At 54.9% G+C, this 26,056-nt stretch overlaps 1 protein-coding gene across 1 annotated transcript in view; it reads right to left on the bottom strand.

Moving 5' to 3' along the window:
- The window catches only part of PYGB (glycogen phosphorylase B), a 39,994-nt gene extending 15,942 nt beyond the window's left edge, over positions 1–24,052 (bottom strand). Inside the window, exons 1-6 of the mRNA XM_004593319.2 lie at positions 23,673–24,052; positions 6,754–6,855; positions 5,085–5,163; positions 1,945–2,048; positions 605–736; positions 181–292 (exon numbers count right to left, since the gene is read on the bottom strand). Coding sequence (XP_004593376.2) covers positions 181–292; positions 605–736; positions 1,945–2,048; positions 5,085–5,163; positions 6,754–6,855; positions 23,673–23,915 — 772 coding nt within the window. The 5' untranslated portion in view covers positions 23,916–24,052. The remainder of the gene's footprint in view (positions 1–180; positions 293–604; positions 737–1,944; positions 2,049–5,084; positions 5,164–6,753; positions 6,856–23,672) is intronic.
- Between the last annotated feature and the right edge of the window lie 2,004 nt (positions 24,053–26,056).

Genomic DNA, 26,056 nt, shown 5'->3' on the forward strand with positions numbered 1-26,056 from the left:
TCCTGGGAAAACCCCAACAACACACTGTTCTTAGGGGCAAATGCAGCGCAAATGTAGCCGGAGCCCTGAGGGTGCACCAGCTCCCCACTCCACAGGGACCCAGAATGCCACAGAGTGCAAAGTGGGTGAGCCCTGGGGAGCTGCCAGCCAGACGGCACACCATGGGCCTGAGCAACGTACAGTCTTTCAGCTTGAAGTCGTTAGGTGCCTTGGCAGACCACAGCCTCATGGTGTTGACCGTGTTGTTCTTGTAGCCGGGCACCGGTGTGTCGTAGGGCATGGCCAGCACCACCTGCAGGGCAGATGTACCCCAGGCTGAGTCAGCAGAGACCCCGGCCTTCCTCTGGCACCCCTGGGGAGGGTGGGGAGGAGGGCAGGACTGGGGACATGAGCCTGTGTCCAGGGCTTTGTCGGCTGAGCAGCTCCACTGAGAGCTACAATCCACATGAGGCTCCTTAGAGCCCGCCCTTCTCCCAGCACCCAGGCAGCACACCCAGGGAGAGTGTAGGAATCTGGGTGTAAGGGAACAGTGAGGGCCCCCAGCTGCTACCTCTGGAGGCTTCGAGGAAGCCACAAGGCCACCCCATGCGCCCGTGGACCATACCTGCGTGTCCAGCCACTTGACGCCGTCGGGGCTGTGCTCCACACGGCCGTAGAAGTGTACAGGCAGCATGTACTCGGGCCGTGCCTTCTCCCAGGGGTTGCCATAGCGCAGCCAGTCGTCTGCCTCCTCCACCTGGAGAGGGCCAGTGGGAGCTGCGGCTTCAAGGGTGCCGGGCAGCCCTGCTGAGGTCCCACAGGGCCATCCCAGCTGAGCCTGAGGGACTGTGGGCGAAGGTTCTGGACACCCCGAAAGACTACCTCTTGTGAAATCCAAGAAAAAAACGCAGCTGGGGAGCTCCTGATTTCAGCTAGAAGGGGTAGGGGGCTGAGCTGAGTATCTGCAAGGCCCTCCAGGAACACACGCCTCAGGCCCCAAGACCCAAGACCAGACACAGGCTCCACGCCTAGGAAACCCTCACAGGCGAAGCCTCAGGGGCAGAATGGAGCTGAGAGGTGGCAGACGTGGGCCAGGTGAGCACAGGACCCCAGGGAGGCAGGGTTCTGGGGGGAGAGCATGGTGCTAGGCACCCCACTCTGAGCTCAGCAGGACACACTGCATGGTGGCTTTGCTGCTAGGCCTGCCTCAAAGCAGCTGCTGCTCCCAAGCCCGCACTAGGGGCCTTCGAAACAAGCGGGTATGCGGGAGCACTTCACAATCAAAGCAGCCGGCAGCTGCAGAGCACTCTAGGTAGGAGTCTTAGTGCTTCGTCGCTGTCCCGGGAAATCTGCTCTGCCTGCAGATGACGGAATCAAGTACTCCGGCACAGCAGAATGCCAATATGCAAGGCAACTCAAACTCACAGGACAGCAGGTATTGTTTCAAACAGGTGCATGCCTGGCCTTCCTGTGCCTGGCAACCAGTCATCCCATGTGTCAGGGAGTGAAGGAGAATGTGGAAAGTGGGGACAAAGCTTAGGACACCTGCTTCTCTGACCCCCAAAAGTCAAGCACCTTCTGCTTGGGCACAGCCTGCGTTACCCTGGGGCACTCCTGTGAAGCTCAGCTGGGCTTTTGTGTCTCATCCCCACAGCCCTCCTATCACCAGAGAGAAGCTGTGTGTGAGGAGCCCACGCAGGAACCTGCAGGACGGGGCCAGCACAGCTGGGGGAGCTCAGAGCTGCAGGGACCAGCTGTGCCAGGGCCAGCACAGCTGGGGGAGCTCAGAGCTGCAGGTACCCTGACTGCACCAGGGCCAGCACAGCTGGGGGAGCTCAGAGCTGCATGGTGCCCTGACTGCTCAGCTCCTCCTCTGAGGAGCCTGAAGTATAAACATTAGACCTGCGAGTGTCCTACTGGTTTCTTTATATGAGCAAGAGCTCGAAACCAGACACCAGATCTCACCTGCCAGCCGTTGACAATTTTCTGGTTGAAAATCCCAAATTCGTACCGGATCCCATAGCCGTAGGCTGCCAGGCCCAAGGTGGCCATCGAGTCCAGGAAGCAGGCTGAAAACCAAGCACAGAGCCAAAGCCTGGCTACTCTGGTGCCCAAGACCCACAGGGCCTGGGCAGGGAGCTGACAAGGACCCAAGGAGCCAAGGCCTGGCTTCTCTGATGTCCAAGGACCACGGAGCCTGGACAGAACCTGGCAGGGACCCACAGGAGACCTGGCCTGCTCATCCCCCGCTGGAGCACAGCAATGCTGGGGGAGTGGAGGGTGAGGTGACAAATCCCAGAGCCCTGAGGCAGTTCGGCCTCTACACACAGAAAGCCCAGCACTGCCAACTCAGACGGGGCTCCCACCCCCACACGTTCTACCTAAACCCCACAAGGCTTGAGTCAGTGAAAATACATCAGAAAGTCCTCCCACCCCACACACGCTGGGGACGCAGGCACAGAAACGGGCTAGTGGTGTGTGCTTCCCAGCCCAGAACTTGTAAACTCTCAAGCTGCATGAAGTGCCACCAGGGTCCCTGGAAGGTGGCTGGGGCCACATGTCACCCCCTTGGCCCTTTGTTCGCATCAAACCCTAGACAAAGACAAACAAAACATGATCTGAATAAAGACCCAGTGGGTGCTGATACAAACATAAATCAGAGTGGGTGACGGCTGGTTGGGCTTTGCCGCAGCATCAGCTGGCAGAGGCTGGCACTGGAGGCTAAATCTGTCTAGTGTAACTGCAGAATCACCTGGAGAGTGCATAATCCGGGAGTGGGAGTGGTTTAGTAGGGAAATAGTGGGCTCCACCCTCTTGGGTTACCACTCCCACTGGAGGCCCTGAAAACCAGGATAGGGACAGGGCTAGACAGAAAGGCACCCAACAACTTGTGTGTGGGCTGGATAGTGGAGCTGGTTAGGTTCAACTAGGCTTCAGTGCCCATTGACATGTATCAGAGCTGAATGGGATGTGGGACAGACTGGACCAGTCTGCTGTACATACTGGCAAGCACAGGAACCAGGGCAGGGGGCAGGCCTGGTGGGGGTTATTGCAGGTCGCTCCGACTAGGCTGCAGCTCCCACTGGTTTATGTGAGGGCCCATTGTGTGCTGGGCAGAACCAGGCTGGACTGCAACACCCATTGGTTCCAGTGGAAGACAGGGCTGGAAACAGAACCGACCCAGCAATTGCAGCCACCAGCTGATTGGGGCGATGGTCTGTACCAGGCCCTGTGCTTGCTAGTACATACAAGAACTGGTCTGGGTTCACCTCAGACAAAGTTTCTTTGGGGATCCCCCCAATCGAACTGCCGGACTCAGAACCCTAACCATCAAAAGACAGAGGACAGAATAAATCAATCAACTACCCCAGCCATATGTTGGCATTGAAAAACAGGGCAAACAGAGACTCTAAGATGGACTATGTCAATCAGTGGATTCTTCAGCGACCTCATCATGCTTGGAATGGCGAGACTGGCAGCAATTCATAACTGTTGAACTATCAAAACCACTTGAGCAAGACCCTCGGAGCATGCCCCACATCCGGGACCTGGGATGGATGGGAGACTGGATGGGGCTTCTCCCTTTACCTCCCATTTTACCCCAGATATAGGGGAAAAATGTGGAAATAATAGTCTTACCCACTTTCCTGTAGCCCTTGAACCTTTGTGCCCTAATTAACTATGTAAAGATTGTAAAAAAAAAAAAAAAAAAAGGAAAATGCAGTAGGTGGGCTTACAAGAAAGCTCCCAGGGAGGAAGCAGGAGGAGGAGGAAGACACCAGGTTCTGCGCCATCCTGCCCACCAGCCAGGGACAAAGGGACACGAGCAGACCAAAGCTTGTGGACCAGGCCCTCCGCTGAGGGAAGGCAGAAGAAGACCCTCCTCACACACAGCCCTGAGCAGCCCTGGCGGTGCAGCCCTGGCATGGCCACTCACACCAGGCCACAGGCACAGCTCCGAGAGGAGAGGGCAGTGGCCCCATCCAGGCCCGGTCAGAGTACCTGGGGACACCCCAACACCGAGGGCCAGGCATGGGACCAGCCTCAAGGACAGGGTCGGGGCTGACTGGTTAGTCCCCCTGGGGCTGCTGCAAGAAAGAGGAGAGCTTCCCTGGGTTTCTGGGACGGATGCTGCGGCCGGCACTTAGGCTGTCGCCCACCAGGCTGGCATTTCATAGTAGCATTTGTTCAAGTTCCCAGCTCTCTGCTTCCAACCTGGCTCCCTGCTAATGCACAAGATGGCCAAGTACTTGGACCCCTGCCACCCACATGGGAGACCCAGATGCAGACCCAGGCTCCTAGCTACCACCTGGCCACCACCTGGCCACTGTGGCCATTTGGGGAGTGAACCTGCACAGGGAAGATCAACCTCTTTCTTCCTATAATCCTGACTTTCAAAATAAATTTAAAAAGAAATAATAACAGTTCTAGTGCCTGGCAGTGGCTCAACAGGCTAACCTACCTGTAGCACCAGCATCCCATAGGGGCACTGTTCAAATCCCAGCTGCTCCACTTACAATCCAGCCCTGTGCTTATGGACAGGCCCAGGAAAGCAGTAGGATGGTTCAGTTCTTAGGATCCTGCGCCCATGTGCGAAACCTAGAGGAAGCTCCTGGCTCCTGGCATCAGATTGGCTCAGCTCCAGCTATTGTGGTCATTTGGGGAGAGAACCAGCAGATGAAGGACCTCTCTCTGGCTATCCTTCTCTCTGTAATTTTGTCTTTTAAAGAATCTTTAAAGAAAAAACAACAGTTCTACTATCTAAAAAAGAAAAAAGGCAAGCAGGAGGTTCTGCCTCTACTAAGCAGAGAGCAGGCAGTGCTGGGCGTGACTGACCCAATGTCCTAACGAACCCTGGAGGCAGGAACAGACGGAACCTCAGTACCCTGGCCCTGGCAGGGCCCTCACCAGCCCAGCCTTGATGGTGAGGTGGGGTGGGAGTACGGAAGTGACCTGATGCTTGCATGTGAGAGAGGCACACAGAGCACACACTGATGATGCCAGGGCGAGGGGCACAGGTAACTGAGATAGTTTCCTTCCCCATCCCCAGAAATGTACAGTTACCTGCCAGCCGCCCCAGGCCCCCATCCCCGACACACAGTTACCTGCCAGCCTCCCTAGTCCTCCGTTTCCAAGGCCAGCATCCTCTTCTATTTCCTCTAGCTCTTCCAAGTCCAACCCCAACTGCAAACAGAAACAAAAGTAACATTGGAATATTACTTCATAATATTTCTCAAACAAGAAGGTGAAAAAATTTAAATCCTCCGAAGCAGAGTCTATTTTTATATAAACTTGAGAAGTCAGTGCTAAAATCTGATGTTAGATCAGTGCACAAAATGCCAAGTTTTCAAATAAAACTGCTTCAACTGTCAAACTTAGTCATGGCATAAGAGAGACAGAGAGAGAGAAAGTCCTCCAGTAACTCCCCAGATGGCTGCAGTGACCAGGACTAGGCCAGGCCAGGAGCCCGGAGCTTCTTCTGGGTCTCCCCAGGCGGTTGGGAGGGCCTGGGCCCTTGGGCCTTCTTCTGGTGCCTTTCAAGGTTCAGCAGCAGGGAGCTGGATCAGAATTGGAGCACCTGAGACTCGGTGCTAATGTGGGATGCTGGCACGGCAGGCGGCGGCTGTACTTGCTGTGCCACAGCACCACTGTTCTCAGGCTCACACTCGGAGAACCCGATCAGTCCTACTGGGCAGGGGAAGAGGCAGCCGCGATTCAGGACCCTTAGGGAAGCTCAACGCATTAGCAGGCATGGCAGTCCCACCTGGAGTGAAACCGTGAGATCTGTGACTCACACCGAACTCCCAAGGCAACCCCAAAGAGTCACTCCCTAAAGTGCTCTGGCCGTGGGGGCGCAGCACTCCGAGCTAACAAACATGCCGAACCAGCAGTATCCTCCAAAGGTAGGGGACCATGGGATCGCTTAGACTCAGAGGGCAGCACAGTGAGGCCAGGCTGAGAGTGGACACGGCACGCTTGGCTCCGCTGCGTTTTCAACTCAGTGTTCCCTTCTAGGGCCAATGGCGCCTGGATTTTGTGAGGATTAAATAATAATAATATCAATAGGTATAAAATAGAGCTAACTGAGCATCCGAGATTCTGCTAAAGGAAACCTTGAATTGAGAAAGAAAAAAAAACCAGCAGCACTATAGCTGAGATAGAGTTTAAAGACCCTGAAATGTGTCCTTTTAAAGTGTGCATCCCAGGGCTGGGGTTGTGGTACAGCGCACTGAGCTGCTGCCTGCAACGCCAGCATCCCGCGGGATGCAAGTTTGTGTCCTGACTGCTCCAGTTCTAATCAGCTCCCTGCTAATACACCCATGAGAAGCATGAGAGGAGGGACCAAGGGTTGGGGCTCCTGTACCCACAGACTGGGATGGGGCTCCTGGCTCCTGACTCAGCCTGCCCACTCCGACCATTGCAGCAATTTGGGGAGTGAACCAGCAGGTGGAAGACCCCTTCTCCCTCACCCCCATGTATCTCTCTGTGTCTGTGTCACTCCGACTTTGAAAAGAAAATTAAAATCACGAGTATATTGCTCTGTGCCCATAGGCAAGCCGTGAGAGGAGCGCAAAGCTGAGGACCGCAGCAGGAAGCTACAGGAGGCCCCGCTACTCCTCCCAGTCTGCCCACCAGAACCCAGGCATCAGGGTTCTCCTCCCATTCCGATGACCTCCCTGACCAGGCAGGGACAAGTCCCCCATTCTCAGAGGGTGGCGGAATCGCCCTAACCCTAGCCCTGTGTGCGAGCGCCCCCTGGCGTCGGGCCCGTACCTGGTAGATGGCTTCGTCGCAGGCTGTCTGCAGGCCCAGGTTCACCATGGTGTTCTGCAGCGTGCGGCCCATGTAGAACTCCAGCGAGAGGTAATAAATGCGCTGTGGGGCACAAGAGAGTCTGAGGAGCCTCAGGAAGCAGGCAGCTGGCAGCACACTCTCGCAGCTCCCCTGCACGGACTGCCATCCCGCACCACACAGGCACAACTCCCAGGGTCCTGTCCAGCCCCCGTGGGAACACTCCGCTCCTCGGCCCTCGGAGTTCTGGTGAGGTAGGGGAGGGCAGTAGGTTAGCTCTCCCTGCTGGCCAGCGGCACCAGGGCAGCAGGGCAGCAGGGCAGCAGAGTGCAGCCTGGCCTCCTGGCAGCTCCTGTGCTGCAGCCAGTCACCTTTCGCACATCTCCAGCGTGGGATAGAACCACTCCACCAAGCAGGAGGGGGATCAGCAGCCCCAGAGCCCGAGACTCCCGCCACCTCAAACCCGGTGCCACCTTAAATAGCTGCTTCTCCGAGGTCTTGACCTCCTTAAGGCCCCCTAGTGTAAGCTTCCCGACAGCCTACTGTAAGGAGGGACCCAGAGGACTGAACCCCCATCCTGGACTCAGAGTCACCTTGAATGCCATGAGTGCCTTCTAGCTCTCAGCCCCCTTACTGACCTTCAGGTTTAAACTGTGTACTCCACCAATCCCCTGAGCCGTATATTCCCGGTGTCCACCTACAGCCGCACCTGCCAATCCCTGAGCCCACACTCCCTAGCTCCCTACCGCGAGGACATAACAGATGCCTCTCCCCTTCTCCCTGCCCCACACCACCTCCCTCGCTGAAACAAAGGCCTTTTGTGTGGCTCGCTTGCTGTGTCCAGTATCTTGGGTTTGTAGAAAAAAAGCGAACACCTACAGCCCTGCTCACCAATCCCCAGGGCACGCATCCCCCCGCGTCCACTTAGAATGCATCTGCCAATCCTGATACCAACTCTAACAAAGGTGCCTTCCCTTGGTTCTACTCTCTGCGCTCCGGCTTCCTCTCTGCCCACCCCACCCCCCAGCTGCCTCCCAGCTGGAATAAAGACCTCTCGGTGTGCCTGGGTTTGTGGGGAAAACAGCTAACAGGAGAGATGTTGAAGAATGATACGCAAAGCCCTAGGCACAAGTTCCCACACTCACGCGGGGCAGTGGCATGGCTCAGGGTGTCAGCGCTGGCTCTGTATGCGCGAGGTGCTGTAAAGTGACGATGGCCACCTGTATCCCCACACCCCATGAGCTGTGCCAGGAAGCTCCTGCAGCCACCTGCCGCTCACAGCGCCCACTCTTACGGAAGACTTCTAACTGGAAAAGGAAGGAAGGCGAGGAAGAAAAACCAGCCCATGCTGAGGACAGGAGCCAGTGTTGACTGCTGGAACCAGGGGCACAACCTGGGCACAATCGAGGCACCTGCACAGCAGCCCCAGTGGGCAGCCGCCTTGGCGCTTGACCGAACGTGCCACTCTTCACCTCTGAGGATGAATTACTGCCCAAGGATGGGACTGCAATCAGCAACTCCCACAGCGAGGAGCCCTACGGGCCCTGAAGACACTTGTGGCAAAGGAGGAGCCATAGCAATGCCCCAGTGAGGAGCCCCCGCAAGCCCTGAAGACACCTGTGGCAAGGCAGCTACAGCACCAGCACCCAAATGGGCGCCCGTGACAATCCCGGCTGCTCCACTTCCCAACCAGCTCCCTGCTGCTGCAGGGGGAGAGCAGCAGAGCATGGCCCGAGTGCTGGCCAGAGATTTGCAGCCAGGATATGTGCACAGCATACTACCAAACAGAGCCAGCACAGGACCTGAACAGGCATTTCTCAAGGGCAAAAAGGGTAAGCCAGCACGTAAAGGGATGTTCAACGCTGCCACCCGTTAGGAACATGTCCATTAAATTTGCAGTGAGAGGGCTCGGCGGCGTGGCCTAGTGGCTAAGGTCCTCACCTTGATCCCATATGGCCGCTGGTTCTAGTCCCAGCAGCTCCACTTCCTCTCTGTCTCTCCTCCTCTCAGTATATCTGACTTTGTAATAAAAAATAAAATAAATCTTTAAAAAAAAAAATTTGCAGTGAGATGCCACAGAAAGTCATTGAACAATAGCCTGGGCAGCATGAGAGGCAAAGAGCGCTTTCATATGTAGCTGAGCAGACTGCAAAAACAGTGCAGCAGCTCTGCCAACTGGATTGGCAGTTCCTCAGAAAGGAAAACGCAGTTACCAACCGGCGCAGCACACATGCACTCACAGAACGCCTACAGCTACTCAAAAGCGTGTCTACATGAGGCCGGCACAATAGTGCAGTGTGTTAAGCTGCCACCTGCAGTAGCAACATCCTAGTTAGTGTCCCAGCTGCTCCACGTCTGGGACACAGTTCCCTGCCTATGTGCTTGGGAAAGCAGTGGAGGATGGCTCGGGCACTGTCTCCATGTGGGAGACCTGGGAGGAGCTCCAGCTCTCTGCTCCAGCCCGTCACAGCCATTTGGGGATTGAACCAGTGGATGGAAGATCTATTTCTTCCCTGTCATGCTGCTTTTAAAGTAAATAAATAATTTTTAAAAAGAGAGAGACTTGCACATAATAGCCAAAAGGTAGAAACACTTCAAATGTCCATTAATGGAAATGAAAAATATGGTGCAGTCTTCTAATGGATTATCATTCAGCAATGAACAGGAGCCAACTAGTAACAGCTGTCACAGCGTGAATAAACCTTAGAAAGCTAGTAAACAGAAGAAGGCACAATGACCACATATTCTCAGTTCCACTTAAGAAGGCAATGGCCCAAATGGGCAAATGGATAAATGTCAAGAAAGAGAAAGTAGATCGTTTAGGGTCCGGGGTTAGGGCTGGGCTGGAGACAGCTAAAAGGTACAGGGTTTGTTTTGGGGTGACGGAAGGGTTTTGAAACAGATGGTTATGACAGAGGCACGACCGTGACGGTGCTGACGCCCACTGCCCGGGGCGCCCTTAGTGAACTACGGTAACTGAACACGCGCTCAACACAGCTCTAACCCACAGAGCAAGCGGTGAAATAACATTTCAATAGGTCACAGGTTCCAGTCAGACAACTTTGATCAACGAAGGAAGACACTGGAATGAATAGACCTCTCACTTTTCCCTTAAAATTCCCAGTGTATGCATGCATTCAGATGTCACAGCATTCCAGAGAAACGGGCATGATCACTTCAAAATAGAGACATTTTACAGAGTAGCCACTGGTTGTGACTTTTTTTTTTCCCACACAGGTGGAAACTCTGGGATGGCATAAACGGAGAAGGGGCCTGTGAACCGCACACTGTGCCCAGTTGTGACTGTTCACCAGGGCTCCTGTCTTCTGAGGCCAAGGCGAGTACGTCCCACGCACACAGCACCACACACACACACACACACACACCCAGCACAACACACCCACACTTACACGTACACACAGCCACAATCACACACACACGCAGACACACCCAGGACACATTCAACACATAGCACAACACATTCCCGTGCACAAACCACTTAGCCTACATCCGCCTGCCACCCACCAGTGCACCCAGCACACATTCACACACACACACACACACACACACACACACCAGTGCCCACACACCTAGCACACCTGTTTGCCTGACCACCAGGAAGTACAAACATACCCAGCAAACACATATCCACAAAAACAAAAACACCCCGTACAATACAGTCCCATTACACTCTCGGGAACACACAGCCAGCACATTCAGCTGCACACTCAGAAGCACAAACACAGCACATACACCCCTCTGCACACTCACCTACTCTCTCAGGAAGACACAGCACACACAGGGCTGCACACACACTCCCAAGTGCCAACATGCTTAGCACACACACTCACATGCTCGCCACGCAAACACAGCCAACACAAATGTATGCAGAAGTGTACAATCATGGGGCCCAGCGGCTAAAGTCCTCGCCTTGAACGCACCAGAATCCCATATGGGCGCCAGTTCTAATCCCGGCAGCTCCACTTCCCATCCAGCTCCCTGCTTGTGGCCTGGGAAAGCAGTCGAGGACGGCCCAAAGCCTTGGGACCCTGCACCCGCGTGGGAGACCCAGAAGAGGCTCCTGGTTCCTAGCTTCAGATTGGCACAGCACCGGCTATTGCGGTCACTTGCGGAGTGAACCATCGGACGGAAGATCTTCCTCTGTCTCTTCTCCTCTCTGTATATCTGACTTTGCAATAAAAAAGAAGTGTACAGTCATCTGTGCTCGCATAGACCTAGAAACTTGGGAGAGCTCAGCCTCCAGGCTGCACATGTGCAGCACATAGCTCAGTGTCCAGCTGCTGACAGCTGGCTCCAGGAGTGCCACTCACAGAAGATGCAGCGGGACCCACATGTTAAAAATAAAAACAGGAAGAGAGAAATGGAAATATGGAGGAAATGCTCTGAGCATTGACCAAGGGGAAGCAAAATTCATAAACACAGAGCCAGACCCACCAAGAAGGCAGCAGGTGAAAATGCTTCTGAAGCAGGTGGCCCTCAAGGACAGAAGTGCAAATGTGTCAGCAGAGCCACTGACAAGTGGAGGCGGCACGGACAGGGCAGTGCAAAGCTGAAGAGCAAAACCTGCCTGAAGAAAACTGAAGGACACGGCCAAGCAGGAGAGGACCAGGAGACGGACCAGGAGATGGAAGGTGAGGGACTTGGTGGCAACCACACAGCTGATTATCCTGGAAAAAGGTGCTAAGACCGCTTCAACGCAAAACTTAGGGAAGCTTCAGAAACTGCACATAGAAAAACAAACAAAAGAACAGAGCTCCCCAAGTGGCCCAACAGCTAGGGCCAAGGCAGGCTGCAGACCACTTCCAGGTCTCCCAAGCGGGGGGGAGGGGGGACAGAGCCCCAGCATTTGGGTCATCTTTCGTTGCTTTTCCCAGTTCAGGAGCAGGGAGCTGGACCTGAAGTGGAGCAGTCGGGACACAGTGTCCCCAGGGATGCCAACATCGCAGAGGGCGGCTTTACTCACTCCACCACAATGCCAGCTCACTATCTGGATCACTTTGAATAGTGTGGCTCCCAAAACACTAGCCCAGTTCTGACATCTCTTATGTCATAAAGACATACAGCAAGGCTGTGAATTAGTCCTCCCGGCAGCCAGAAGCACAACTGCTGTGGCTGCGGGTCACAATCCATCGCTTCTTGCCAGGTCACCTGAGCCCCTGTGCAGCAGGGTCCCCTAGCATTCCGGCTGCCCCCTGCAGGGGAGGCCATGAGCACTGTCCGAGCAGGATTTACAACAACGTGAAAACACATCAAGTCCCCCGAGATCCCTGCAGATGAGCCAACAGTGAGAGCCAGGGCTTCAAGTGCAATCATCTCCTTTTCCTGCAAATGGCAATCCCTCCTGCCTGCCAGGGATACACAGGCCCCCGGGGAGACTGCTTTGTCCTGTATATACACTCCCAGGACAACACTGAATTTACAAGTTAGACACGGCAAAAGACTAATAACAGTTATAAAGCTGCATCATGGGCCCGGCGTGGTGGCCTAGTGGCTAAAGTCATCACCTTGAACGCCCCAGGATCCCATACGGGCGCCAGTTCTAATCCCGGCAGCTCCACTTCCCATCCAGCTCCCTGCTTGTGGCCTGGGAAAGCAGTCGAGGATGACCCAAACCTTTGGGACCCTGCACCTGTGTGGGAGACCTGGAGAAAGTTTCTGGCTGCTGGCTTCGGATTGGCTCAGCACCGGCCATTGCGGTCACTCGGGGAGTGAATCATCGGATAGAAGACCTTCCTCTCTGTTTCTTCTCTCTGTATATTTGCCTTTCCAATAAAAATAAATAAATCTTAAAAAAAAAAAAAAAACTGCATCACACAGGCAGGCGCTACGAGCCAGAAGGTCAGGCCTCCTCTTGGGGTGCTGGCAGTCCGGGTTACGGCACTCAGGCCCAGGTAACACCCCCACTTCATAGCCAGCCTCCAGTGAGACTGCCGGTGACAGCTCAAGTTCCTGGGGCCCTGCCATGCACAGAGCAGACTCGCAGAAGTGTCTGGTTTGGCCTGGCCCAGCCCCGGCTATGGTGCAGTCGGCATTTACAGAACCAATTAGTAGATAAAAGATCTCTTTGTCACTCTTTCAAGCAAATGAAAATAAATGTATAGGGCTCGGCAGCGTGGCCTAGTGGCTAAGGTCCCCGCCTTGATCCCATATGGCCGCTGGTTCTAATCCCGGTGGCTCCACTTCCTCTCTGTCTCTCCTCCTCTCAGTATATCTGACTTTGTAATAAAAATAAAATAAATTAAAAAAAAAAAAAAGAAATGTATATATGTATGGACACATACATATGCAAATATGTAAGGTTCTATTCAAAAGAAAAAGAAAAAAACATCTTCCAGTGAGAACAAGATGGCCAGGGCTGGACCAGGCTGAAGCAAAAGCGGAACTTACCCAGGTCTCCCACAGGGTGGCAGGTGCCTAATCCCTTGGGACGTATTCTACTTCCCTAGGCACAGAGCAGGGAGCTGGATAAGGAGCAAAGTACTTGGGACTTCAACAGGTGCACTGATAAGGAACACGAGCTAGTCCTCTTGTTACACGGGATGTCTACACTGCAGGTAGTAGCCAAGTCCACCACGCCACGAGGCAGGTGCCAAACACACATACTGAAGAGTTATGTGAACGTGATGTTTCTCTCGCAATACTGTATCATGCTGTACATCTTAGTAACCTCAAAATACAATTAATTTTCTTTCCATATAGTCAAGCATCTTTGTCACTTAGAAGAAGTACCATACAGCTTCTCTCTGGCATATCTGAATTGCCAGCATCATCAAGTCAAGTAAGGGTTAACTGAACACAAGCAGTGTGACTGAGGCAGTTACTAAGAGACCACAGCGCAGGGCAGGCAGTGCGCCCTGCGTAGATACACCATGCATCAGGCAGGGAGTGCGCCCTGCACCCTGCGCAGACACACACCGCACAAAGGAGGGACGCAGCTGGGCAGAACAGTGTGAAATGGCACAGCAACTCATGCTACCTGGAGTGGTATGCAATTTAGAACCTGTGACCTGCGTATTTCTGTAATCTCCCATGTAATACTGTCAGACCCTGGTTGATCACAGGTAAATTGCGTATTTCTGTAATCTCCCGTGTAATACTGTCAGACCCTGGTTGACCACAGGTAAACTAAACCATGGAAAGCAAAACCAGGACAAGGAGGGCTGCGGAACACACGAGGCTGACTCTGCACTGCCTGCTTCTGGACTGCTCACCAAAGGCTTCACGCACAACTGTCTGATCAGGAATACCAGCAAGGTGCTTTTATCTTCCTCTTACCCAAAAAATGTCTTTTATTTTAAATTTGCTGTAGCTTGACCTTTCAGCGCCATATAAAATGATCAACTTCAAAAGTAGCCTGTTACAGATCATTGCACTTCGAGTCTGCCTGCAGCTGCTGTGGCAGGGCCAGGCCAGATGACTTCCTGCGGGCTGGACGCTCCCCACGCCTATCCCGAAGGATGGGTACTGAAGCAGAAAACGTGATGCCCAGACTGGAAATCTCCGAATCTGTAACTTTACAAGCTGAATGCAGCTTGTAAAGGCATTCTGGAGCCCAGGGCATGCTGGAGCACCACCTGCAAGGTGATAGGGCTGGCAACAGGCAGCCACGGTCCTGCCCCGCCAAGAGTGCAAGACTGGGGGCGGGTGGGAAGCTGTGGGGCTGTGTTGTTTTGGTGACTTTCAAGTTTCATCTTATGTGTTGATTTTGTTTTTCTCAGTTTCCTTATGACGGTGCAAAAGTGAAGCCAAGCAATTCAGAGGCTTGCCAAAGGGTCCAGTCACAGAAACGCACACCCCAGTCATTTGGGGTCCAACCCCAGCTCCCTAAGCATGCATGGCCTCCTGCAGTGTCAGCTCCCCTAACCACACCAAGTCGCCAAGGGATGAGTAGAGCCGATGGGGGGGATAGTTTTGGAGCCTATGGCGGGGGAAGTTCTAGAGCCTACAGCACGTGGGGGAAGTTCAGGAGCCTATGGTTGGGGGACAGTATTAGAGCCTATGATGGGGGCAGTCCTGGAGCCTATGGCGGGGAGGGAAGTTCTGGAGTCTATGGTAGGGGAGCAGAGCCTATGGCAGGGGAGCAGAGCCTATGGTGGGGGGCAGTTCTAGAGCCTATATCGGAGAGGGTTGAGCCTATGGCAGGGGGGCAGTTCTGGGAGGAGAAAGTGAGGTTAAAGCTTTGTGCAGCCTCGGCTGCTCCATGCAAGCGTGCCCAGGTGTGCCCTGCTGGAAGAGATGAGGGAAGGCCCAGCCCCTCATCCGTATCAGCACAGGCCCCACAGCCTGGAAAAGCCTGGGGCTGGGGGGAGGGGACGGGTGTTTCTTCCCGGGATAGAACACCAGCCAGCGTTAAGTGGCCTCGGGGCTTCTCTGTAAAACCAGATTAATCTCTTACATGCAAAGTCACACCACCAGGCAAATTACAGAAAAGCATGGATAAGTGGATAAGTGAAAATATGATTGGCACAAATATTATACAACACAATAATCTCCTAAAGACACTTCAGGAATAAATGCACTCTACAGAAATGATGCCAACAGCGCTCTTTTTTTTTTTAAGATTTATTTATTTTATTACAAAGTCAGATATACAGAGAGGAGGAGAAACAGAGAGGAAGATCTTCCGTCCGATGATTCACTCCCCAAGTGAGCGCAAATGGCCAGTGCTGTGCCAATCCGAAGCCGGGAACCTGGAACCTCTTCCAGGTCTCTCACACGGGTGCAGGGTCCCAAGGCTTTGGGCCGTCCTCGACTGCTTTCCCAGACCACAAGCAGGGAGCTGGATGGGAAGTGGAGCTGCCGGGATTAGAACCGGCGCCCATATGGGATGCCGGCGCGTTCAAGGTGAGGCCACGCGCCGGGCCCAACAGCGCTCTTCTTTACGAAACTTCTTTTTTTGAAAGACAGAAACAGGAACCCCGCCCCCTTCTCTCTTTCTCTCTCTAGTCCACTGGTTCACTGCAAATGCCCACAGCACCCAGGGCTGGGCCGGACCCAAGCCAGGAGTCGGAGAGATCAATCGAGGTCTTCCACATGGGAGGGGCTGTGCATCAGCAAGCAGCTAGACGGGAAGCAGAGAAGTGGAGACTCCAACAGGATGCCAGCATCACACGTGCCAGTTTACCCGTTGTGCCACAGGCTGGTCCCATCTGCTCGCTATGCAATCAGGACAATGGAACTGATTCAATGTCTTCAATCTCTCTAGAAAAGATTTGCAAGGAGAAGGGTCTGTTCCACACAGGTGTGTGAAACAGCAAGAGGGACTTGCCCAAACTCAGGCCACAGAGCGAAGCCCTAGGTGACAACTATCGCCACAAGCAGGCACAGCAGGTGGAGACTCAGCCTGGGGCACTCCAGAACACTCATGCACCTGACTTTGCTAGGGCCGCCACACCGCCCCAGCCCTCCTGATACCACCCGTGGGCCAAGCAGGCAGGGTGGCTCCCATGGCAGACCACTCTCCTCCCTGCCCTCAGCACTGTGGACATGGTAGAGCTGATCCTGGCATGACTCAGGACCCAGAGCACTGATGCAGCTTAGAGCTCACGCTTAAGGTCTCCAAACACCCCCGACCCCCTGGCAGCCTCCCTCAGTGGGCACCCCTGGCAGCCTTCCTCGGCTGGGCCTCTGGCACCCCACCTTGAGGCAAGCACGACCCAGTGCAAACCTGAGGCCCGCAGGCGCCTCCCAGCCCCTCGCGGCTGGCCCACGCCTGACCTGTCACCACGTCCTCCTGATGGCCTCTGAACGTGTGCTGCAGGTCCTTCCGGGGCAGGTTTATAAAGCCCCTAGTGCACATCTCTCCCGCTCCTGACTCTGGAAGTCACACACACACACACACACACACACACACACACTTCCTGCTGGAACTGTGCAGGCAAGCTTGGCTTCCAGAAGGAACCAGCTGGCTTTTCTTCCCAGAAAGTGGGCATTTCCTTCCCATTCCAGGCATGGATTTCCAGGATGAGAACAATTGACTGTTGGCTTAGTCAATGTGGAAAATGCAAATGTAGAACAATTCTAGAACCGTACAGCTTACAGGACCTCAAAGGTTCCTAAATTCTGCACAGGACAAATTTCTCGGCCCTCAATAAAGCTGCGTTTTTCCCACAACCCACAGTTTTCGGCCAGCCCTGCTGAGCTCCACCAGGCTTCTACTCCATCATGTCCCGACCAGACAAAGATGGAAAACATCTCCTATCATGGAAAGATAAGCCCGAGCTTAATCCACTCAAGCCGCGTGATGTGGGCCATGTCAAAGCACATTTAGCACTAGCTTTTTTTTTTTTTTAAAGATTTATTCATTTTATTACAGCCAGATATACACAGAGGAGGAGAGATTGAGAGGAAGATCTTCCGTCCGATGACTCACTCCCCAAGTGAGCCGCAACGGGCCGGTGTGCGCCGATCCGATGCTGGGAACCCGGAACCTATTCTGGGTCTCCCACACGGGTGCAGTGTCCCAATGCATTGGGCTGTCCTCAACTGCTTTCCCAGGCCACAAGCAGGGAGCTGGATGGGAAGTGGAGCTGCCGGGATTAGAACCGGCGCCCATATGGGATCCCGGGGCTTTCAAGGCGAGGACTTTAGCCGCTAGGCCACGCCGCCGGGCCCAGCACTAGCTTTTAAACTGCTACTTTCATCTTTAACTACATCTAAAGACAGACAGACATGCCCGGCTGCAGCCCAAACCATGGGCCATTCTGACAGCATGCTGGGCACGCTGCTAACCAGACCTGCCTGTGGTGCAGTTCCCCGTGTTTCTGCGCTCGCTTCCCTCGTTGTAACCAACAGCCCCACACGCCAGATGGCAGGGAGGCAGCTCTCTCCCACTGTCCACCTGCCCGGCTCGGGAGCTCCTGGGCCTCTACAGGACCAGGAACCAATTCGGCCTAATGCAGGAAGAAACTGGGTATAACCTGGAAAGACACAGCTCTCTCCACTGCCTTCTTTGGGGTTCTCATTTGCACCACGTTTGTATGCAATGGTGGGACAGCTTTGGTGGTGCCAAGATCTCCAGATGGCGGCCCCGAACCCACATGACCGCACGGCTTCCTCACTGGTCTGTGGTCCTACGAGACAGTTTCTCTACTTTGCAGAAGTCAGTGCAGGCTTTTTTAGGAGTAAAATGGCATCAAGGCTGTCTCTTACTTTCAACAGCTCAGAGAAAAAGATCTAGCTCCTTAGAGACCAAAATGACCTGCGTAATGTACCAAAACAGCTAACATCCGGGGACTCTCAGAGAAGGGTATAAGGAGATTCTTGATTCTATTTATTCATTTATTGTATGCAACTTTTTTTTTTCTGTTGCAAACAGAAAAGTTTATTTGTGAAGGGACCAGGTGAGCAGGGAAGGGAGAGGAAGGGGAAAGCACCTCCGAAGAACCGGGAGGTGGGGTGCCTCTCGAAAGAGGAGGGAGAGAGAGACACCCTATTGTATGCAACTTTTTATTTAACGAGTTTTATTTATTTGGAAGAAGGATGCAGTGAGATTGCAATACCTATCCATTGGCTCTCTCCTCTAATGGCTGGGACAGGCCAACACCAGGAACCAGGGACTCCTCCAGGTGACAGGCCCCAGGCACCTGGGCGACAGCTGCTGCTGCCCCAGGCACACTGGCAGGAGTTAGACGGAAAGCAGAACCAAGTCCCCGGCATGAGACACTGCATCACAAGTTACTGTTCTCTACCTCTGGTTCTGGTGAGACCCAGAAAGGGGATCTGGGACCACAACTGGCACCCATGTTGGGAGCAGTTCTGAAGGCCTTGCCCTCAGCCTGCAGTAGGTGGCATCATCATTGAGCTGTCTGTAGGACACCCCACCAGCATCCACATCGGCTCTATTCAAAACCCACTGACTTTTTCAATCCTATCGCCCGCATCACTTGCACGGTAAAACAGTGGCTTCACTCAGCCTTTTCACTCAGCTGGCAGTCAGGGTCACTGACAACAGCTGCTCATCACTGAGAAAGGAACTGCCTGCTGTCAGGAAGCCTACCCAGGAGTCAAGGTCACCTTCACCCAGGCCAGTGAGAACAGGAGCAGCCCCACCATTCCCTAACACCAAGGCCCAGGGGTCAAGGTCACCTTCACCCAGGCCAGTGGGAATACAAGCAGTCCCACCATTCACTAACACCAAGGCCCAGGGTGAGCACCTGAAGACAGGCAGGCTCGGCAACACTGTTCTAGGTCACCTTCCTTGGAGCCCGTGGCCAGCCAGCGACTAAGAGGGATTGTCTGCACAATGTTGACAGGAGTAGAGATATTTCAGACACTTTTGGGCCCCCTGGTAGAAATACTTTGTCATTATGTATTTATTTTGAAATTCAGAGCTCCACAGCAAGAGGAAGATGCAGAGAGAGCTCATCTATCCACTTGGTTCACTCCCTAGATTGCTGGGGTCCATGCAGTGGATGTGCGGCACACGAAGGTGTGAGGGATTGTTCGATTGCAGGCAGGGCTGCAAGGAACTTCCTGCTGTATGGCAGGGCCCGGGGGACGTCTCAGCAGCCACCTGAATGCAGCTCCACCTTCCTTGGCGTGGATACCAGACCGCCCTGCCGGCACTGTTTGCTGCTGTTCTGGGTTTTTTTTTTGCTTTTTTTTTTCTGTTTTTTTTTTTTTTTTTTTTTTTTTTTTTTTTTACTATCAATGTGAGACTGGAGGTTAATGAAGCTGGTAACTGCAAAAGCGCCTTTTATTATTCATGCTGTCTCTGTCTCCCCCATTTGACCATCCTTAGCTCCCTCCTGTGATGCATTTCCTCCCTTAAGGGATTCAAGATTGAGTTGTGGAATGGGGATTGTAGCAGGAATGTGTTACTGATCTATTGAGAATTCCTATTAAGAATTTTCAGGTAAAAGAAACAGCAGAATTATCCTTGGAATAATTGACCCTGACCTCAAAAGTCTGTGCCGGAGCTCATGAGGGTTTCTGTATAAAGAAAGCGGACAGCTTGCTTGCATTTGTCCATTATGATCCTGAAATTGCAATGGTCTATTTCTTTCCTCTCTACGCCTACTCCATGCACCCTTCTTGGGTTTCCGAACTCGGCTGGAGCTGGACTCCGGCACTAGATAGCCACAAGACAGCACCAGGCCAGGCCAAAGCCAGAGCTGACCACTCAGTCTAGGTCTCCTATATGGAAACAAAGCACCTAACTACTGAGCCATCACTGGTCGCCTCCCAGAGTGCATCAGCAGGAAGCTGGAACTCAGAGCAGAGCAGGCCGGAATCCAGGTGCTCCGATGGGGGACGCAACATCCTGAGCAGAGTGGGTCTGTTACACAACAGATGCCCCCAGTGCCGGCTTTGAGGTATTTCATTAATTTGAACCTTTTGTGTTTCTTCTTGGTTAAGCTTTCCTAAATCCCTTTTGCATGGAGCTAGAATCAATAAAAAAAAAAAAGGAACTACTTTATAAGCAAACATAAGTCTTTTTATCGCAAAGTCAGAAATACTGAGAGGGGGAGAGACAGAGATGAAGATCTTCCGTCTGATGATTCACTCCCCAAGTGACTGCAACAGCAGATGTTGTGCCGATCTGAAGCCAGGAGCCAGGAAATTCCTCCAGGTCTCCCACTCAGGTACAAGATCCCAAGGCGATGGGCCGTCCTCAACTGCTTTCCCAGGCCACAAGCACGGAGCTGGATGGGAAGCGGGGCCATCGCAATCAGAACCGACGCACATATGAGAACGGGGTGCGTTTATGGCAAGGACTTTAGCTGCTAGGCCACCACACCGGGCCCAGCACAAAAGTCTTACATGTCAGAATGGGAAGTGACCTCAGAAGTACACTGCCCAGCACAACTCCCTGGTTTCCAAGATGAAAGAAAGGTTGAGGGCCTGGCGTGATAGCATAATGGTTAAGGTCCTTGCCTTGAAAGTGCCGGGATCCCATATGGGCGCTGGTTCTAATCCCAGCAGCTCCACTTCCCATCCAGCTCCCTGTTTGTGGCCTGGGAAAGCAGTCAAGGATGGCCCAAAGCCTTGGGACCCTGAACCCGCGTGGGAGATCCGGAAGAGGTTCCTGGTTCCCGGCATCGGATCGGCACAACATCTGCTGTTGCAATCATTTGGGGAGTGAATCATCAGACAGAAGATCTTCTCTGTACATTTGCCTTTCCAATAAAATAAAAAAAAAAAGAAAGAAAGGTTAAGAATCCCCACCCCCCAGGTCAGGGTCCCCCAGCACCATGGCAAAGCCAGGGCTGAAAGGGGTTCTGGGGTCATGGGGGCTGAAAGGGGCCTGGGGTCACGGGGGCTGGAAGGGGCCTGGGATCATGGGGGCTGAAAGGGGCCTGGGGTCATGGGGGCTGAAAGGGGCCTGGGGTCTCACTGCCCTGCGCCTGCTGGCCTTGCACCCCCAGTGGAGCTTCCCGGCAGGGGCAGCAGCATCAGGCCACACTTCACACATGATCTTGCCAGGGTCTCCCAAAACCCACAAAACGCCAGCACACGCTGCCTCTTGCGAGCACAGACCAGGATTTCACGCAGGTTTCCGACTTGCTTTGGCCTGGCAGGTGGCATGAACAGCCTCTCCTCAGAGCAATGCCTTCTACTATTCTTGCTGTTACTAAAAATAAAGCACTATGAGTTACCACACAATAGGCTCAGCACGATGCTTTTCTATGTAATAAAAAACAGTGTCTGGGCCTGGCGGTGTGGCCTAGCGGCTAAAGTCCTCGCCTTGAAAGCCCCGGGATCCCATATGGGCGCCGGTTCTAATCCCAGCAGCTCCACTTCCCATCCAGCTCCCTGCTTGTGGCCTGGGAAAGCAGTTGAGGACGGCCCAAAGCTTTGGGACCCTGAACCCGCGTGGGAGATCCGGAAGAGGTTCCTGGTTCCCGGCATCGGATTGGCGCGTACCGGCCTGTTGCGGCTCACTTGGGGAGTGAAACATCGGATGGAAGATCTTCCTCTCTGTCTCTCCTCCTCTCTGTATATCCAGCTTTCCAATAATTAAAAAAAAAAATCTTTAAAAAAAAAAACAAAACAGTGTCTGTGAGTACAAAGATGAGAACAGAAAATATTGGCAGTGTTTACAATGTTACTACTAAGCGGTGAAACAATCAGTTTTTTTCCTTCTCCTTTCCCTGTGCTTCCTCGTTTTCCCTCCAGTCAGCACAGATAGTCCCCAGAAGCACTCTATTTCATTAGAGCACCACTCTAACTAGCCCCGAGGCCACACCTAGGGCCTGGGGAGGCTCTGAAAGGACTTGCCTGGGAAGCAGCTTGGCTGAGGGCCCTGGCCGATTTATTGCCGCTTTATGACCTGCAAATAACAGAGCTCTGCAAAGAAAGGTACTGCCTGCCAGAGAGGCAGCCCCATTCCAATTTCCTGCTTGTTTATGGAGAAGGGGCCAACAGCTAGCGAAAGGCTTCCTGGGGCACAATGACAAGTCCAAACCCCAGCACTTACAGGAGACCAGGAAACCAACCCAGTCAGAGGACTGGATCTTCTCGTGGAGGTCCCTGTTGCCGTCCTGTGCCCACACTGCCCTCCCCCACACAGACAGGCTGATGGGGCCCCCAGCTGTCAAGGGGCTTCCCTGCCCCAAGCTCCGGACATGTCCTTGAAAGGCAGGCAAATCTGCACCCGTCACCGGCTGCCTGGACAATACAAATGACGCTGCACACCAGAGCGCATCCATTAGCGAAAGTTCTGGGGAGCCAGTGGCCCTGGCAGCTGTCCCAGGCTCTTGGTAGAACCTGCTTCAGCCACTGGAGCCATTCTGCTCTCTGCTGTGGTGCATGCTAAACAGAAGAGGTCCTACGGGCCTTTTAACGGTTCCTGCTGTCCTGCTTCAGAAAGAGTGCAGAAAATGACCACTTGGAATTACAAAACACATCTCCACACGCTGTGGAAATGTCTAAACAACTCCCTCTGCAAAACAACTGCCTGGCCCATGCGGCTCCTGCCCACCTGTGCCTGCCCTCCAGGCGCAGACCTGCACAGTGCCCTCTCCCGCACCAGCCCTCACCCGAGCAGAGGAAGGGAACCTGGTCCACGGCCAAGAGCAAAAATCAATCAACCAAAAAATCAAAACCCAAAACTAGAATCAGAGCTGCTTAAACTTCCTACCACATTGGATAAATCCCCAAGTGAATGTTTTTTGTTTTTACTGTGGGAAGCTGTCTGGAGTGACAAAGTGAAGAGTGGGTGAAGTCACAAGAGGCCCTGTGGGGGCCCATTTCCACAGGAGTGTGTCTGCTGGGCCAGAGCTGGGGGGACAGCTGAGTAACGGGGATTAAGGCACTAACACAGTTCTGCAAGAAACCAAGGTGAAACCAGCTCCATGCCCTGTAACCCAACACTTCTCCCCCATCCCACCCTCGAACAATCCAGCTCCATCAACTGAACTAATGCACCTCCCCACACACACCTACCCCCAGCCAGCCGAGGGCCATACCCCCTTTACCCCCTCACCCCGGATGTGGGGGTCCTCCAACCCGGCTGCATACTTCACCCTGGAAGGTGGGGGACCTCCGAGCCCCTTCACCCCATCACCCCTCACCCCAGGCACCTCTAAGCCCCCTCACCCCTCACCCCATCACTCCCGAGCCCCAGCCGGCCGCACCCCTTCACCCCCTCAACCCGGGCACCTCTGAGCCCCCTCACACCTCACCCCTTCACCTCCTCACCCCTCACCCCGGAAGGTGGGGGATCTCCGAGCCTTTTCACCCCTCACCCCTTCACTTCCTCATCCCTCACCCCGGAGGGTGGGGGACCTCCGAGCCCCAGCCGGCCGCACCCCGCACCCCCACCCCGCCCCGGCCCGGCCATCCAGCCGCCTCAGGGCCTCACAATGGCCGCCTCCCGAGCAGCCTGGCCACCAGCCGGCCCCGGCTCCCCAGCCCTCGCCCGCCACACCCCTCACCTTGGGGTCGCGCTCGTAGTAATGCTGCTGCGTGCGGATCCAGCGGCCCACCAGGTGGTCGCGCACCGTGTGCGCCAGCGCGAAGTAGTAGTCGCGGGGTGTGGCCACGTTGCGGTCCTTGACCAGCGTGAAGTGCAGGTGCCGGTTGAAGCTCTTGCGCACCTCGGCCACGTCGCCCAGCCCCGCCAGGCCCCGCACGCTGATCTGCTTCCGCTTCTCGCTGTCGGTCAGCGGCTTGGCCATGGCGCCGGAGAGCAGGCCGACGAAGAAGCAGGAGAAGCCCGCGGGAACAGACGACCCGCCGCCCGGGATGCTGCGCCCGGCTCTGGCGCCCGGCACTGCGGTGAGGGCAGCGGGGACTGCCGCGCCTGCGCACTGGCGGGCAAGGGCGGGGCCACCGGCAGAACCAGGGGCGAGTGAGGAGGGGGCGGGGCCAAGGACGGGGCGGGGGCGGGGCCTCCGGCAGAGCAGGGCGGGGCCTCAGGAAGCCGGGGCGAGCGAGGCGGGGGCGGGGCCTCTGGCAGAGAGGGGCGGGGCCTCCGGCAACGCTGGGCGGGGCCTCTGGCTTAGCGGGGCGGGGCCTCCGGCAGAGCCAGGGGAGGGGCCTCTGGCAGAGCTGGACTTGTCCATCCCGTGGACGAGCCCCAGAAAGTGGTTAGCTGGGCGACTTGGGAGAGGGTTCGTGTCCTTTCCGGGGTGTTTGAGGCCGCGACCCTCTGTCCTGAACAGGGTCATGAATGACCCTCCGCCTAGGCTGCTGGGGTGCGGCCCAGGCCTTGGCAGTCAGCAGAGGGAACTGACCACAAGTGGGAAAGGTCTCCCCTTCAAGGCCTCTGGCAGTTCATGCGGTCTGCCTGCCAGTGCTGACTGCTGGCCACAGGCCCCTGAGCGACAGTCAAGGCCTCCCTAACTTGGCGTGCCCCTAGGGCATCCCCGCTCCCCAGGGGCTCAGTGAGGAGGAAGCAGGGGCCAAGGCTGCTGGCAGACGGCCCCTGCCTGACCCGCACCCTGTTCTAACCATTAGGGAACTGTGCCTTTTCCTGCATTCCTGGCGGGGCAGTAACCTCCCCTATGTGGGACTGGTCCAGATTGCCTGCAAGGGATTATGTGATTCCAGTGTCCTGCTAATGCCACCCACAAGGAGAGATGTGGGTTGTGAGCCTGGCTCCCAGCTTCAGCCTGGCTGAGCAGCTGGAGAGGGAGTGAATAAGCAGATGGGAGCTCGTTCTCTCCCCACCCCTTCTGTTTCTCTCTGCCTCTGAAAAAAATAAAATGTTACGGGCAGACTTCTGGCCCAGCAGTTAAAACACTGCCTGGGGCCCCTGGCACCTCTTTTACAAGATGCCTAGCATTTCAAGTCCCCATGCCACTTGCATTTCCAGCTTGCTGCTCCTGGGAACCGGATGACGGCTGCTGACATGGCTCCCTGCTGCCCACCCAGGAGGGACCCTGGTTGAGTTCTGGACTTCTGGCTTCATCCTGGGCCTGCTCACAGGGCAACAAACCTGGCTGCTCCCTCTCACAGCGCCTGCAGCTCGGCAGAGCCTATGGCAGAGCGGGGCGGGGCCTCTGGCAGAGCCAGGGGCGAGTGAGGCGGGGGCGGGGCCGCGGGCAGAGAGGGGCGGGGCCTCCGGCAGAGAGGGGCGGGGCCTCCGGCAGAGAGGGGCGGGGCCTCCGAGCCAGGGATCCGAAGTCTGCAGCCTGAGGGCAGTGCTGGCCCTGAGCTTGGCTGCAGGCTCTGGGGGATCTCAGTGGGTCAAGGGAAAAGAAGTCCCCAAAATGACCATGCCCTGGCCAGCACATGCACCACTCCAGGGAACAGATACACAGATGGCTTCGAGAGACACGGTGCAAGCAGTTCCAGTGTGTTCTCGGCCATGGTCTGCTGAGCAAGGCGTGGGGAAGCTGATGGTCCATCGATTTGTGCTTACATGAACTCAGAATCCCCACAAATAGCCTTCCATTACCGCCACTTTGCAATGCAGGAGCCGAGTGCAGACAGCCACTTCCCCAAGGCCACCCGCTCCTAAAAGAAACCACAGCGCTCACCACCCTAGTGCTCTCAGCCGGTGGCCCTCGGCGTTTCTGCACGCTCAGCTAACATCAGAAGCTGCTGGCCCACGCCACAGAACGGCAGTTGTCACAGCTGACCAAAAAGGCGTAAAGGGTCATTAGTTGAAAGCTGAAAAGAGGTAATGCAGAGTGGCTAAAGTCCTCGCCTTGATCACAATCAGATCCCCTGTGGACGCTAGTTCTAATCCTGGCAGCCACGCTTCCCATCCAGCCTCTGCTTGTGGCCTGGGAGGGCAGCGGAAGATTCCCCAAAGCCTTGGGACCCCTCACCCCATGGGAAACCAGGAGGACGTTTCTGGCTCCTAGCTTCG

The sequence above is a fragment of the Ochotona princeps genome, chromosome 22 (genome assembly GCF_030435755.1).
Source record: "Ochotona princeps isolate mOchPri1 chromosome 22, mOchPri1.hap1, whole genome shotgun sequence".
NCBI classification, from domain to species: Eukaryota; Metazoa; Chordata; class Mammalia; order Lagomorpha; family Ochotonidae; genus Ochotona; species Ochotona princeps.